Below are 16,372 nucleotides of genomic sequence, written 5' to 3' on the forward strand. Positions count from 1 at the left end.
GTGCTGTGACCTCCTAGCCAACACAGGTTGATCAACTGACTCTCTGTTAGTCATTTTGTGTACTCTGTGTGTTGGTCTGTTCCGCAATATTCCACAATTCAGTTAGTGTCACTCACGATGTTGGATAACTGAACCTCATTGAGCAGTTTTTACATTCATAACTGAGCCTGATAAGTGACCATTATATCCCTGATCAATGAGATTGATGAATTACTTTGTGTTTAAATATTATCTAGCAAACCGTAGGTTTTGCTCATTGATCCAACACTGTCAAACACTGTCTATTTTCAAAAGATGACCATATATTTTCTACTGTTAAGACAAGATTTTAGCCATGATGCAGTGACTTGGCAACACATCTATGAGGGTAGGACTGGTTGTTGGTCAGCGCCAGTGTGTTTTTTTTTGTTTTTTTTTTGTTTATGTGAAGCAGAGTTACAAACCTAGCGACCCAAACTCAGGAATTGATATTTGTCTTTTTGAACCATAAGAGACAAACACATTATCTTTCCTCCAAGATGTCAGCTATTCAGTGAATCTCATGAACATCTAATTTTGTTGCGCTGTGGGACCAAAATCGTTGTTCCTGACCCTGGCTATCGCTGTTCATTAAAAATTCCTTTCTGCTGTTTTACTTGTAGTGTTGATATCCATAAGAAAATATATTTGTGGTTTGAAGTACCAAAAACCATCTCAATGTTTTACATCTCCTCACTTCTTTCTTGGGCTCTGGCAACAACAGGTCAGGCCAGTGAATGGCTCACTGATTGATTGGCTGACTATTTTCTGAGTGATTGAATAAAAATATAGCAGATTTCCAGTAAACAGTCAGAGAAACCAAATCCTGCAAGGTTGGCTATTCAGTCAGGTTGGGCAGGGCTTGGGGCATAGCTGAGAGCAGTGACTGCTTTGTTGTGACATCACAAAGTTACGGCTCAGTTTCTGAATACAGGCTGTGTGCATTTTTCTGTGGACTGAGTGCTTTGATGCTTTCAGAATCAGAATCAGAATCAGTTTTGTTGCCAAGTATGTTTCCACATACAAAGAATTTGTTTTGGTGATTGGTGCAATTGGAGGTTCTTGGAGGTTCTTGTAAACAACAGGTTTACACAGTTTTAGTTTCTGCCTGTATGTGGGAATCAGGTGGACCATGACATGGTCAGAGTGGCCCAGTGCAGCCTGGGGGACGGCGTGATAAGCACCACTGATTGTGGTCTAACAGTGGTCCAGAGTGTTCCCCTCTCTGGTCGGGCAATTAACAAACTGTCTGTATTTGGGCAGTTCGTGGCTGAGGTTCCCTTTGTTAAAGTCACCAATGACAATAACTAAGGAGTCCGGGTTGGTCCACTCCACACACAGTATCTACACAGTATCACAGTTCTGCCGGACAGCTCTGTGTCGCGATCCGCTCTGAAGAGCTGGAAGCCGGCCAGCTCCAGCGCAGAGTCCGGATCGATCCACACAGCCACGTCTCCGTGAAGCACAGAACGGAAGATGAAGAAAAGTCTCTGTTCTTCTGCACCAGTAGCTGAAGTTCATCCAGCTTGTTGGGCAGTGAACGCACGTTGGAGAGAAAGATACCTGGGAGAGGTGTGCGGAGTCCGCGCCGGCGGAGACGCGCAAGCGCACCGGCACGTTTTCCTCTCCTTACGGCTGGCCTGACGGCTAATTATAAAGCTCAGTTTCTGAATACAGGCTGTGTGCATTTTTCTGTGGACTGAGTGCTTTGATGCTTTCACAGTATTAATATAGAAGCTAGACCTGCTTTATAATAAAAAAAGACATGAAAATCTCACTTTACACAATATGGGACCTTGAAGGTCAGTGAAACGAGAGTTTCAGTGTCTTTAGCTTCAATTTAGCTTCTGAGTGAAATTAAATATGTGGGTTTTGTTACAAGAGGGATTTAAATAAAATTGTTAACTTAGAAAATGGACACTCAATAGTGAGGAGTAAATTGCATTTTGGTATTGTTAGCAAAAAGTAATGTACATGCACTGGACACTGCTTTGTTTGTTCCATGGTGGAGTTTTTGAGTGCAATGTACAGTGCATACATCTACACACTCATTGACAGTAAATGTAGAGCATTATACAGAAATTCATTTGGCCTTACCTGTCATTTCCCCTCTCTACACTCTATCTGAAAAACTAAAACTAGCTGGAGGTGGGTGGTCTGCTCAGTCACTCTCCAGTGCAGTAGCTGGAAAAAGTCCAATAGTAGCAGAGTAGCAGAGAGCTTTGCTTTACATGTGGTTTGACAGAACTGCAGTATTGTTTGTTTCAGCAGGTAGAGGGAGATAAAGGGGTTTGGAGAGCATTCTTTAAGTTGGTATTTGTGTATACATGTGTGGGAGGAGAGGGCACAGGATGACCCACAACACTGCAAAGTGACTACAAATACCTGACTACAAATATATAAAGAACAAGAAGAAAAAAACACTTTGTCAATTGGCCTAAAATTCTTACAGTGATGTAGATTTGGTCCAGCTTCAAGGAAGGGGAGTGAAAGCATTTAATCAATTTTCTTGACCCAAGAGATATTCTTAATGTGTTAATTAAAAAAAAGAAAAGAAAAAATTGTATGACGGTGAACATGGATCAGAAGAGACTAATTCATGCATAAAGTAATATTGCCGCTTTTGTCTAACATCAGCCAGTGTTTCAGTAACATCAGTTACATAGCAATATCTACCATAGCCACCATAAGACTAGTAAGTCATAACAGACAATGGTTTGTGTATGACATTGATCTAATAAAGATGAACACAAATTAGTCTGCTGACGAATAATAGAATAATAATAAGAATAAGAATAATGCGGAGGCTTACATCACCAAGGTTTGAACCCATTTCAGATGTTTTAGGAGGGTTTTATTGCAAGTGGAAATAAATACAGTCCTCACAATAAACATGTGAATCCGTGTGTGGAAAATGTCTCATAACTACAGTGGCAGGACAGAAAGTTTGACCTCATTTCCATTTACTTCGATCTATTCTCTCCAACCCCCTCTACCTCACTCGCTGTCTCTCATGTCATATTCTATCATCATCCTCATTATAATGCCCCCTCTCATATCTCTGTGTTTCTCTCACCCTTATTTTAAGTTGTCCTCTTTGTCTCTGAGGGTGATTTTACCCAAAAATTTAAAAGGAAAATAGAAAATGCCAAATAAATAATTATTATTTTATTACTTAGCCCATAATTAAATGTTAAACAGAAAGAGGAAACTATAAAGTCAAATTTAAAGCTGAACTGAATATCTCTTTCTTTTTACATTTCAAGTTGTACGTAACATAGTTGTGTGTGAAGAGTGGCAGGTTGGTCCTGCAGCAGTCTGAACACCAGGGCAGATTTGGTGTGATGTGGAGAGGTCTTCCCTTGCAACTACTTGGTGGCTGACCTGGCTCTGACCTCAGTGGTTGTTGTACAGTAATTAAATGGCTCAATAATGAATTTTATTTTCATTTTTGGCTTTTGAGAATAAGGAATACAGGGACATGTGGAAAATAAGAATGAATCTGTCTGTGTGCAGTTATTTCAGTTTTTTCTTCATTTTGCAGAGCACATTTTGAAATAAATGTTCACATCCATCTCAGGTCTGCATATAAACATGAATCATCACTGCTGAGCAGTAGAATAACACCTTAAAGTGATAGTTCAGGTTATTTTACGTGGGGTTGTGTGAGGTACTTATCTAAAGTCAGTGTATTACCTGCAGTAGATTCAGATCAGCTCCACAGAAGCTGAAGCTGAGTGATGTGCTGCTGTGGACAGGGACGTCTGTAAAAACGTGTTTTAGCCGCTTTAAAAAATGGCCAAAGAAATGCCCAAACAATAGTTTTTCCCTTATTCTTTTTTGTATTTTAAAGTGTAGCTGTTTTCATTATCTGAGTTCTGATTTCAAAACAATAATCGACTGCACAGAAGGTACACAGATTAAAGGGAAATTCCATTTAAGCTTTTCCTTTTTTTATCTTAGATTTTCAGATTTCACTGTTCATTTTCAAATTGCCATTTCTCAGTAGTAAATTTCAATATTCAATTTCCTTTTTCTTTTTTTATGTTAAGTTATGGTGATTATCCTGAGTAATATGATGATAATTTATTCGCATTTTCAATTTCAGTTTTCAGTTTCTTTTTTCAGTTTGGATTCTGGGTGAAATCTTCATCCATGTCTCTTTTGTATATGTGCATATATGTGTGTGTGTGTGTGTGTGTGTGTGTGTGTACATACATACACAGAGTTTGCCTTCAGTTGTGCTTTCAGATACAGTATAATGCTATGTCCTCAAGGACTGTCTCTCTGTCTCTTTTTCCTCATATCTCCTCGCTTTGCTCTTATTATAACTGAGCAGCTTTCTTTCTTTCTTTCTTTCTTTCTTTCTTTCTTTCTTTCTTTCTTTCTTTCGTTCTTTCTTTCTTTTTTCTTTCTTTCTTTCTTTCTTTCTTTCTTTCTTTCGTTCTTTCTTTCTTTCTTTCTCAATTCAATTCAATTAATTTCAGCTTGCCTTCTGTTACTGGAAAAGTCTTGATATTAAGCTAAAGCAGTGAGAAGTGCAGCTAGTTTCAGACTGACACAGTTGTCATTTTCTTCTTAAAATGAGGTGCAAGTGTGCCTGACTTTTAAAGGGAATGGGAGATGGAACTCTGATTGGTTTATTGTATGTTATGCCCAAAACACTCCCATGAATAATAAAGAGACTAAGAACAACCCTTTTGAATCATGCGCATGGCGCAGAAACTGTTTTTTGAAATAGCAAATGTGACATGGACACAAATGTACTTGCGCCCGACACTTTGGATCGTTAAAATAGAGCCTACTGTGTCAATGTTCAGTTGCAGCTTGTATCTTCAGCAGCAAAACCTGAGTGCAGCTCTTTTTCTAAAGGCAGTTTATGTAGGCCACATCAAAAAAATCTGGCAAGCAGTTATATGGAAACAGTACAAAACAAATTGCCCTTTTCTAGTTAATCCTAATACTTTTGTATTTTGTGAGGATTGGACAAAATTTGTAGGATTCATTAAGAAAATGTTTTTGAAGTAATTCGAAACAGCCAATAAAGGACGCCGAGCATAAACAAGCAAAGAGAAGCGTTATAAAACTAAAATTCAGTGGTGTGGACGTAGCCTTGACCCCACAGAGGTTAAACACCCGAGTCTCCCCACCAGTCAGTAGTCCCTTTTACACACAAATCCTGCGTCAGGATCTAGTGTGATGTATGCCATATCTTTAAAAATGTCCAGCATGCCAGTGTTACTTTCAAAGCAACAATCTTGGAGCTGGTGGTTTGCTAGTCGTGCACATTTTGACTACTCTTCAAATGCAAGCAAAGCTGCTGGGTCGCACACTTATTACGTCATAAAAACGTCACACTCTCAAACTCCCATCAGGCAATACCGGCTTTCCCTTTTACACAGATGTTGATTTGGCTCTATTACTACTTCTGCTGCTGGACAACAGTGTCAACTATGTCCCCCCATTCCGCTTTTGTACCTTTCTTGTGGTGAAGCAGAATAAACACACCTGAACCAAGTTCAGATATCCTCAATTCAACATTTCTTGGATAATCATGACCTGGATGACTGACAACTTTCACAGACATAAGAATTCAGAAGAATGTTGAAAAAATATGGTTGATAACAAATACAGTAAAAATACTTAATGTTGTATGGTCTCTTTTACCATGATGATGAGGCAGTCCACTGGGTTTTGTGTTTGACTGCAGGGGATTGTGGGTAATGTGGACCGTTAGTCCATTAATAAATAAAACAACCATATGGCCCCACTTTGATCTGCCCTCGGCTGGCACAGTGTGTGTGCAAAAAAATAATAGATGGAGATGTAGAGCAAGATTTGGACAGATAGACGATAGACACAAGCAGCATGTGGGTTGAACATGTGTGTGTGTGTGTGTGTGAAAGAGAGAGAGAGAGAGTCTGTGGGCTGTAAGAGTGGGAGTAATCTACAGAGAGATGCTTTGACCTCTCTTCCTCTCTGCTGCTGTAGCTGTCTTTAGGCTCCATACACATGCACACACACACACACACACACACACACACACACACACACAGACCATGGGAGTAATAGTGTACAGAGAGAGGGAGAGTTACAATTGTTCAGTTGAAATGATCAGAATTGTATCACCTTCACTATTATATTTTATTGTACAATGTCCATAACACTGTCACTGGCTTCAGAACTGGAGATGGCCCTCAGTAACTGCACTGGGACAAGCTGCCTGTAAGGATACTTCAAACACACTGGGTCAATCCTCACCAAAATTCACCAACATGTCCACAGACCTAAAAGGAAAAGACCCAAAGATCCCTTTCATGTGACAGTTTTTCATAGACAGGTTTCCCATTGACAAATAAACAGGATGTGCTCACAACAGGGTTGTAGAAAATATGTTGCCACAATGTTGTCAAAGCATAATTATGCATGTTTTCAGTATTTTGGAATGAAGCAAGTTGCTGAAAAACAGTCAAAATAGCTTTTAAAGGTAGCGTTGGGCAAGTTAATTGAAATTAATACTAATCAATTACACATTACTTATGACCTCCACCAAGAAGCTCCACTCATGTTTGTCTGTTAGTTAGCAATACGTGGTGGAGGGATGGGTCATGGACCAGGGGAGAATCCATTTAGGACAGATCCAGGATTTTTTTTTATTACTGTCCTAAATATTTTTTAACATTTCCATCAATTGCTCAAGAAATAATGTGTGGATCCTGACATAAAAAAATCAGACTTGTTTACAGTGTTCAGATCTGTGAGTTGTACAAGTTGGAGAGATCCAAATCATAATCCACATCTGGTTGAAGGAAATGTTTGGCCCTGGCAGTCCTGGAGTGCCATTCTAGTTGAAAAAGTAATAACCATATTTAACTAATTACTCAGCAGCAAAAGTAATGCATTCCCTTACTTGTTACCAGGAGTGGAGAGAAACAAAGTACATTTACTTGAGTACTGTACTAAAGTAAATTTTTCCAGTATCTTTTCTTTACATGGGAATCATTTTTATCGGAAACTTAAAAGACAAATATTGTACTTTTGATTCCAGTACATTTCTATAAAGTACTTATCTGTGGAATGAATTATATTTTATTTTGAAAAATGTGGTAGGTCATACATTGTCTTCATCACAGGAGAAAAACCAATCACAGCCAACTCCTACACTGTCAGTAATTTTGTGCTTACTGCATTTTTGAACAGCTCAGTTTGAATCTGGCAGTATCCTAATGATAGCTACGATAGGTAAAGATGAGGCAGAAAATTCTTCACCAGAGCACAATGGCCTTATCTTAAGTCCATGTTTTAAATTAAAGAAACAAAGAAAGATTCCTTTCATTTTAAATGTTTGCTGTGTTTACCATAACCAAACTTCATCACAGTCTACAAAAAAAACAAAAAACAAAAACAGCTCTGGGTGGCACGGTGGTGCAGTGGCTGTTGCTGTGGCTCACATGAAGAAGGTTCTGGGCTTGAACTCCAGGCCTGGGGCCTTTCTGTTTGGAGTTTGCACGCTCTCCCTGTGTCTGCATGGGTTCCCTCCAGGTACTTCGGCTTCCTCCCACAGTCCAAAGACATGCACGTTGGGTTTATTGGTGACTCAAAATTGCCCATAGGTGTGAATGATTGTTTGTCTCTATATATCAGCCCTGTGATAGACTGTCATCCTGACCCCGCTCTCACCCACTGTCAGCTGAGATTGGCTCCCACCTTCTGAGACCCGGTTCGGATAAGCAGTATAGAAAATGGGTGGATGGATGGAAAACAGTTCCTTTTGTTGAGTCAGTTTTGTTTTATGTTTATTTCCACAGTCTTTGTATCATATTCTACAAGCTTTTCATTCTGCAGGTTCTACAGGCAATCAGTCATTCAGTAGGTTGTCATTAGGTTATTAGGTTCTGTAGATGTAGAACAATACAATAATGTGTTGATATAAAAAAAAAATGTACTTTTGAACACAAGTATTTTTGAAAGCAAGTACTCCAGTACTTTAATTCAAGTAAAAAAATGACTGAACAACTTTCACTTTTATTGGAGTCATAGACTGTATATACAAATGGACATAGACTGAAAAGTGAAGCCAATGCTGAAGAGCCTTAAACCTGCATCCTATCTAATGACCATAGGGGGCACCTCCACTGGTTACAAAAAGAAGTCAGATTGTACTGATTTTGATGTGAAAATGTCTTTACTTCTCACTTGATTTATTACCTCAGTAAATGTTTTCCTCATGAGTTTATGGTCTTAGTCTTTTTCAATGCAGGTCTGTCAGGTGTCTTGCCAGGTCAAGTTCCTATCTCTGTACTTAGCATCCTCTTTTACTTTGGCCAACTCAGCACCGAGCGCACTGTTCTCCTGTTTGTTTCTCTCTATGTTTTGTCAGTTGTTATCAGTTTTCTCTGTAACCATGGAAACCGCCGGTGAGAGGCAGGGGGCAGGAGTACTTCACAGCAGCAGATGGGAAACACCAAACCTTTGGCCGGCAGGCTCAGTGAGCTCCTGGCTGCAGTTTGATGAACGCACACACACACACACACACACACACACACACACACACACACACACACACACACACACACACACACACATACACATACTTCCATCTTTGTGAGGACACTCATTGACATAATGCATTCCCTAGCCCCTTACCCTAACCTTAACCATCACAACTGAGTGCCTAACCCTAACCCTAACCCTAACCTTAACCTAAACCTAATTCTAACCATAACTCTAAAACCAAGTCTTAGCCCTCAAAATGTGATTTTAAGGTGTCTCAAAAAGTGAGGACCGGCCAAAATGTCCTCACTTTCCCAAAATGTCCTCACTCTGTTAGTAAAATACTTTTTTTGGTCCTTACTATGTAGCAAGTACAAGTACACACTCACTTTCATCTTTGCCAGAACATGGGGCTTAGCAGATTTATTGCCACTACTATGGGAGGTGGAGAGTGCAAAGTGACTTACTGAGCTGTTGGGCCCAAAGTCCTGTCCATGTTTCCTTTACTACATTTTCTACAGATCAACTTGAACTCTTTCTTTCCCTCTGCTACAGCTAACTGATAATGGATCTATTCGGCAGAGGAGAGCTGGGCCTGCTGGGAGGAGGAGAGGGGCTGAGAGATGATGTGGGTGTACCTGAGATCAGCTGGTCAGCCAATCGGCTGCCAGAGGACATGTACCCAGCATCAGGATTGGCCCTAGCTGCTGCCTACCATGACATTAAGACCCGGCTAGCCAGTCTGGAGAGGGAGAACAGTAGCATCAAGAGGAAGCTGAAACACTACGAGGTCAAGGTGGAGAACAGCAGCAGAGAGCAACACACACACACACACACACATACACACACACACACACACACACACACACATTCATTTACACATGCAGTATAGAATGCAATATAACAGAATGGAGACTTTTAAAGATGTAAATGCATTATTTCTGGGAAGCTCCTCTCCTTTTTTCTCTACCCCTCCAGTTTCCCATGATCAGTGAATTTGGGGAGGAGAGGATATTGTGTTATTCCTGTGAGCCCATCATCAAGGACACCACTGTAATCCAATCAGAAACCACCAACCTACAACAGAGGATCAACTCTCTCACTCAGGAGGTACATAGCAATACTGTCACTGCAATTGCTTGATAATAATTGTATTAAGTTGTATTAATACCATTAGTTAAGTGACAGTTACTCAACAGAGATAATATAGCAGCTGCAAGTTCTGCACATTCTCTTCCATTTCAAGATTCATTCATTCCATTTGCATATTTAACCAGCAACAAATGTTCAGGCAGGCAGGGTCATGTCAGCACTGCCGGGAAAGAATCAGCACTTCATTCATGCTGAGCATACAACTGCAACTGGAGCCAGTTCTGCCCTTAAACTGTTCCTTAAATTGTATCTGCTATTTTCAGTTTTGTATGCAAACCAGGAAAATAAGGACCAAATAAAGTGTCAGTTTCTGTTTAGTTTTAATTTTTCACTTGTCTAATTTCTTACCTGTGTGCTCTCTCTCTGACACCTGAAGCAGATGTATCAGAAAACTAACCACATATCCATGCCAAGCCGTCAACTGGTTTTTGAGTGTGTCTGCTCTGGCACCAAAGTAAAGTGTGATACAATTCAGATAAAGTGTCTCCAGTTCCAAAAAGGCATAGGCTAACCCTGAGTCCCAGTTAATAGTATTATCTAGATCAGCCAATCAGTTATCACTGGGCATAATGATGAGCACAATAAACCAAAACGACCTACTTGGATTAAATGTATCTAAACTGTAATCTGTTGAACCTTAGTTTAGCCTCTGCGTACAGACTTTACCCTTTATGTTATGCGTAGCACAGCATAAAGAATTTGAGGTCATTAAAACTTGTATGACTCAGTATGACTAAACAAAGAAATTGCTGAGATCTGGGACCACAGTCACATTGCAACAAAGGTGTAAGGGCCAAGAAACACAAGCAGCCAGTTGATCATATACTGTATATTGCAAACAAACTCTCAATTTCCATAAGATCAAAGCTAAAGCAGGAAGTGGGTCTTAAACAGTGATGGATTTTATGCCGGAGGCTAGGTGTGAGGGTACCAGCCCAACCATCCAGCAACTGTGCTGCGGGCCTGCACCGCAGACAGCCAGGGCGACCCCATACCCCTTTTTCCTCACTACTTTCCTGTGGATTGGAGGGTTTTGGAAATGTTTTTTTTTTTTCTCCCCTACTTTGGGCAATCCCCAGACCATTTTGGAGGGGGTCTGTCCTCTGAGGAAAGATGCGCCTTTTTTTTCCTCCTATCCCTGAAAGAGAGAGGGAGGAGGTCCTGCCAGGTCCTTCCCCAGGCCGCCCCGACCAAGAACCCCAATATGTTGCCCAGAGGTCAGTCAGGGGGACCCCCATCCGCCACGTCTAGGCGATCCACTCTTTGAGGTTGATTGTTTTCTTTATGACTTCTCTTAGTTGAATATACTGGAAGTGGCAATGATTAAGGATGTCATATTCTTTTTGGATATGGTTGAAGGTCTTGAGCTATAAATGGGAGGTATTTGATGCTGAGTTCATTAGTTAAGTTATTTTCTATTTCTAGCCATGGTGAGTTGATATTATTTGTCCAGTGTTGGGATGTATAAGTAATTGATGTGAGAGAAAGTAGAGAAAGAAATTTGGGGCCCCAAGTCCACCATATTTTTTAATTAAAAAGACTGGATAGTTGAATTCATGATTTTTTATTTTTCCAGTTGAATTTGGTGACTGCACTGTTGAGAGAGGAGGGTGACAGGGGTCATGGAAAAGAGGTAGTTTATTTTTGGCATGATGTTCATTTTATCTGTTGATATTCAGCCAATTTAGGATTATGGTATTGAGTTCCATCTTTCCAGACTGTCTTTTATTTCTTGCAGTAGGGACATATAGTTGTTTGAATAATTCATTTAAGTTTGAAGAGATGTGGATTCCAAGGTACTTTATGGATTTTGCTATTCATTTGAAAATGGGGTCCCTGGCCCTAGCATCCCATCTGTCCCTTCACCTCCTTTTGAGGTTGTGTTCTTTTTCATTTTCTTCTTTCTAGGGAGCATAAAAGCTCTCTAATAAAAAGGTTGACTAAACTGGAGGTTAGTTTAAACGTGGACTAATCTAATTGCCTGACTGCTCATGCTTCTTGTCCTGTCTGACTTGTCCTGTCGTTCTTTCAGTTGATGAAAAGATTCCTCTTGTTTCTTTTTTTCAGCTTCAGAAGAGTAAGGAAAGAGAGGAGAGGTTGGAGGAAGTCATCCAGGCTTATGAGAAGATTCACTTGGAGAAAAGCAATGTCCAGAGAGACTTAGACAAGATGGTGAAAACACACACACACACACACACACACACACACACATAGGCTTTATTGTAATATTTTATGCTATGTGTGTGTGTGTGTGTGTGTGTGTGTGTGTGTGTGTGTGTCAGACAACTCTAGCAGAGCAGCACGTGGAGAGGATCTGCAGTTTGGAGTCGGCTCTCAGACAGAGAGAAACTTCTCTTCAGAAACTCAGTGCTCAACTCCACAGCAAAGACACACATCAGTCTCAACTCCATGCTAGTCTGGACGTACCCAGAGGTGGGTCATTTGGATCAGAAGTAGACCCAATCAGATCATAGTAGTATTAGCAGTAGTAGGATGAGGAATAATACAAGTAATAAGTAGTTACTGAAAGCCACTCATAATGTATAAGTAGCTTCTACCTGCCATTTATCAGCAGCTAATATCACTAACCTAAAGCTTGGGTCACCCAAATTGACCCTCTAATCTCTTCATACCACAGAAGTTGACTAAATTCAGGCCTTGATTTCAGACAGAGGTAGAGAAAAGCACCCTCTCATTTCTAGATGGCTACCATTGATTTTTGACACCTAAAATGTCAGCTGTCGCTGGTGATATAGGTGGTGTCGTAGACCTCCAGGGATGGTTTCTCTAGCCACCTTTCATATTACTGTAGAGCAGTGACTGGACAGAAAAACAGATAGATAATGTTTGGTGTTGTCAGAGGGTCGTGGGCCGACGCTGCAGAGCTCCCGCAGTCTGGACGCCTTGTCAGACCTGAAGCTGCAGCGACTGGAGGCTGAACTGGAGGGGGCACGGCACCAGGTCGAGGGAGCCTATCAGAGGGAGAAAGAGCTGAGGGCTGAGCTTCAGAGGCTGCAGCAGGAGGTAGCCCAGCTACAGGAGGCACAAAGACAGGTAGGTCTGATGCTCAGATGTTTGTACTTGTTGTACTGTTAGAACTATTATCTCCACCTTAAGCCTTCAGTCTGGCCATTTTGGCATATTTGACAGCCACAGTGCAACAGAAGTCTATTACTAATTCACTCTTTATTTAACTAATGATGTGTGGTGAATAAAAATGTTTGAGTTTAATGAATAAACAAAATAACAAGAACTTCACTGACCTGTTCACTGATGCATAATGTCTCTCCTTCCCCTGGGAAAGTGGTCTCAGACTTTTGGGGCCCACGATATATATACTGTATATATAATGTTGTTCATGTTGTGCAGGTACACTCCAAATATTGCAAGAGTCAGTCCTCAATATGATATTGATTTAAATATGCACAAGTGGTTAAGACATTTTGACCAGTTCAAAAAGTGAAGTGCTTTTCTTATCCTCTTTAGATTATGGGATGAAAAGCATAATTTGTATTTGCAGATTCTGTGTAGTGGTAGAACAGTCTTAAAAGGATCCACATGAATTTGCTGAGACTCACAAATATATTTGAAATGAAAAATCCTAAGGTGACATACAAATGATGATATACAAGTTGTAAACTAGAGGCACAGCTATGGATACAGATTTACAGATTCAAATCACTCTGCATTTATCTGGGCATTGTGCTTAATGAGTTACTTAACATTTGTTTGTGAATAGTTTTAACACCATAATTTTTGGTTTATTCATGACATTCGCCGACAATAAGAAAAATAAAAATAAGACAAGCTTTAACCTTTAAGGGTTTGATGTTCCTGCAACATAGCTCATCAACACAATGCTTTGCAACAGTTTACTATCCTCAGATGAATGCAGCACCGAGAAGGGTTGTTAAAATAGTCACTACTCAAAGCTGTATTTAATTAAAAGCTCACTTTGGTGATTTACTTTTCCCAAGATCCATATCTGAGTTGATACTTAGTACTAGTAGTAATAGTACTTTAACAGTTTGGTTGAATGTTGGAGTTCTGATATATTGATAAACTACAACCTGTTGTAGCATACCAAGGCCAGATTGTTATAATTTTAAATCCTCGTTGAATGGGGCACCAGCAACAATTGTTGCCAGTGGGGCAAAACGAGAGCTGTGCTCACAGTTAACTCCAGGGTGGAATAAAAAGAAAACAAAACAGTGTTTACTCAAAATTAGATCTTGGGTTCATTAATTTGAAATAGTTAAGTGCTGGTGCTGAAGATAATTATTTGATTATCATGCTACTACCCTGTCTTCCTATTGATGATCTTTTGTCAAGATGATAGCAGATAGACTAGTTAATGAGCTAACAAGGCATGTGAATTTGCAGGTGTAAAGGATAAAGAGATGGAATGAAGGAAGTAGTGAAGTCTATGTGGCAACAATTGTTCGCCCCAATTCATTAACAAAACGGGTTAATGAATTGGGCAATGGTGGGAATTAATATGTGGTAGCTATTTCTAAATACACAACTAAATGATGAGCTACTAGTATGTATACAAATGGAATCTGATGACTGAATATTATTTCATCTCGACATCAACACTGTCATGAGTAAAATGTTAAGATCTTGCCTACTGTGAGTTGCACTGTAGCTAGAGACCTGGCTGGAACCCAAGTAGCTGAGTGATAATCTTGACGGCGGACTCTGGTGGATCTTCCTGGTTTCTCTCTGTGGTTTCAGCGTCAGGTGAAATCTGCCAGCAGACTTTCTTTTTGGGGCACATGTAATTTCTTTGCAGGCTTCTCTGCAGGCGGTCTTGGGCAGATCTTTTTATCTGCCTGCATCTCTTGCGGGTTGATGCAAGATAATGCTCTAATTACTCAACTTTAGGCCATATTGTAGAGGAGACTGGCATTGGCAAAGCAACTCAAATTAAAAAATCAGAATTGTGAAAATAAATTTTAAAGTCACAAAAATAGTCTGAGACAATTCTGCTGCTTGGTTCAGTTGGTTTTGACTTGGCTTATAAAAATGAAAGATTGCGCATGTAAACTAAGAAAAGTTACTTGGAGGACGTGACAGACAAAAGGCAATGAAGATGCTGACAAGACGAAGTGCAAAGAGACAGAGGCAAAGCTTCACAGATTGCAACAGTGGTGGCAAAAAGCCAGAAGGCAAGATGCAAGATGTGTTACAATCACAACAGTTTTATCCCCTGGGGGTTGACACACATTTCAGCAGTGTAACCCGTCTTCTCCTTTTGTTTCAACTTAAGGAGAGAGTAACTTTCTATAGAACTTTTGAATTGCTTAATCTGAAGTTTATATATAAAACTTAACACATCCATCTACGACCATGTCCATAAAACATTAAAGGACACAACATATAAACCTAATGGCATTAATAAATGAATAAAGTAATTATAATAAAAGTGGTTAACTGATCAAACAACATAATCAATGTTTTCTAAAGCTAATCATAAATAGGTGTGGGTTACACCGCAGACCTTTAATTTTAATGGTAATAATAATAAAGACAGTGTAGTGTCTGTTACCTTGTGTGAGGGATGGTGATAGTATGGTCATATGAAATATGTTATCTTTAAATCTATATGTTACATTTCAGCAATTCTTGAGGATAGAAATTTAGGGATTGACTTATTACACAAACATCACATTGGCTCCAGAATAGTTAGATAGTTGATTTCATGATTTTACTCAGATCTGTGTCTGTGAAGAGTAAACTGCTGGTTTCTAGACAGGACTGCAATGTGGCTTGTAGCCTAATTTATGATTCTGTTATTTAAAGAGGGAGAGAGGAAAACCTTTGTTTGTGTGTGTGTGTGCATGTGAGACAGAGAGTCCAGGATTCACACCTTAGTGTTAATCACAGTCCTTTTTGGTGTTACATTTCCTATATCAGTCACAATCAAATACCAATTCAGAGTCTTATTGTAACAAAAATTGAGAATCTGGTTGTTTACTCCAATCTTGTGTGCATTTGTTGATCCTCTGGAGATGACCATTTGACCCATGGTCTGGGTGTATATGACTCTGTTACCTGCTAAAAGCTAGTCTGTTTGTGGAGGAGGGGTCCTTTGTCTTGGTTTCCTATCAATTTGATGGTTTGATGGTGGGGAGAGTAAGACATTGTCAATTACATGTCCATAACTCTGCATTTCCTTTCTATGAACTTCTTTTAATGGCTTGAAACTGGTGCCAGCCAGGTATGTCCACCTCACAGTTAACACAGTGTGAGTCTGTTAGTACCAAGACTGTTGGGTCTTGTATAGTTTATTTCACTTACCACAGTTTAGATATATTTGACATGAATGCAGAGCATTTCCAAAGTATATGTTTTTAATGCTTGTTCCACTGCTTGCAATCTCATGGTCTTTTGTGGATTGTTGCACAGTGGTCATGGAGGTGGATCTGCTGGTTGGTGGTCAATGGGCCAAAACATGCCAAATGTCCAGTTTTGGCCTTAACTGATAAAATAAATAAATAGAAATAGTTGTAGTGACAGGACCATATGTAGAAAAACAAACAAATAAAAATCTCTTGTCGTGTTGTTAGGTGCCGCATCCCTGACCACACGTCTGTCTCTCTCTCCACGGTCACAGGCGCTGGCCCCACACTGTGAGCACTGTGATGTGGAATGGATAAAGAAAGCTGGGGATGAACAGTGAGTCTCATTTCAAGGAGAATATTTT

At 39.9% G+C, this 16,372-nt stretch overlaps 1 protein-coding gene across 3 annotated transcripts in view; it reads left to right on the forward strand.

The window, feature by feature from the left end:
• The window catches only part of LOC139634776 (TANK-binding kinase 1-binding protein 1-like), a 29,534-nt gene that overhangs the window by 2,928 nt on the left and 10,234 nt on the right, over positions 1-16,372 (forward strand). Inside the window, exons 2-7 of one of the 3 annotated variants that reach the window (XM_071501422.1) lie at positions 9,067-9,307; positions 9,490-9,621; positions 11,731-11,835; positions 11,946-12,096; positions 12,524-12,717; positions 16,283-16,344. In XM_071501422.1, coding sequence (XP_071357523.1) covers positions 9,077-9,307; positions 9,490-9,621; positions 11,731-11,835; positions 11,946-12,096; positions 12,524-12,717; positions 16,283-16,344 — 875 coding nt within the window. In that variant the 5' untranslated portion in view covers positions 9,067-9,076. The remainder of the gene's footprint in view (positions 1-9,066; positions 9,308-9,489; positions 9,622-11,730; positions 11,836-11,945; positions 12,097-12,523; positions 12,718-16,282; positions 16,345-16,372) is intronic. The other 2 variants (XM_071501421.1, XM_071501420.1) reach the window with 2 other exon arrangements.

The sequence above is a fragment of the Trachinotus anak genome, unplaced genomic scaffold (genome assembly GCF_046630095.1).
Source record: "Trachinotus anak isolate AG129_WGS33_773 ecotype Australia unplaced genomic scaffold, CSIRO_AGI_Tana_v1 ptg000017l, whole genome shotgun sequence".
NCBI classification, from domain to species: domain Eukaryota; kingdom Metazoa; phylum Chordata; class Actinopteri; order Carangiformes; family Carangidae; genus Trachinotus; species Trachinotus anak.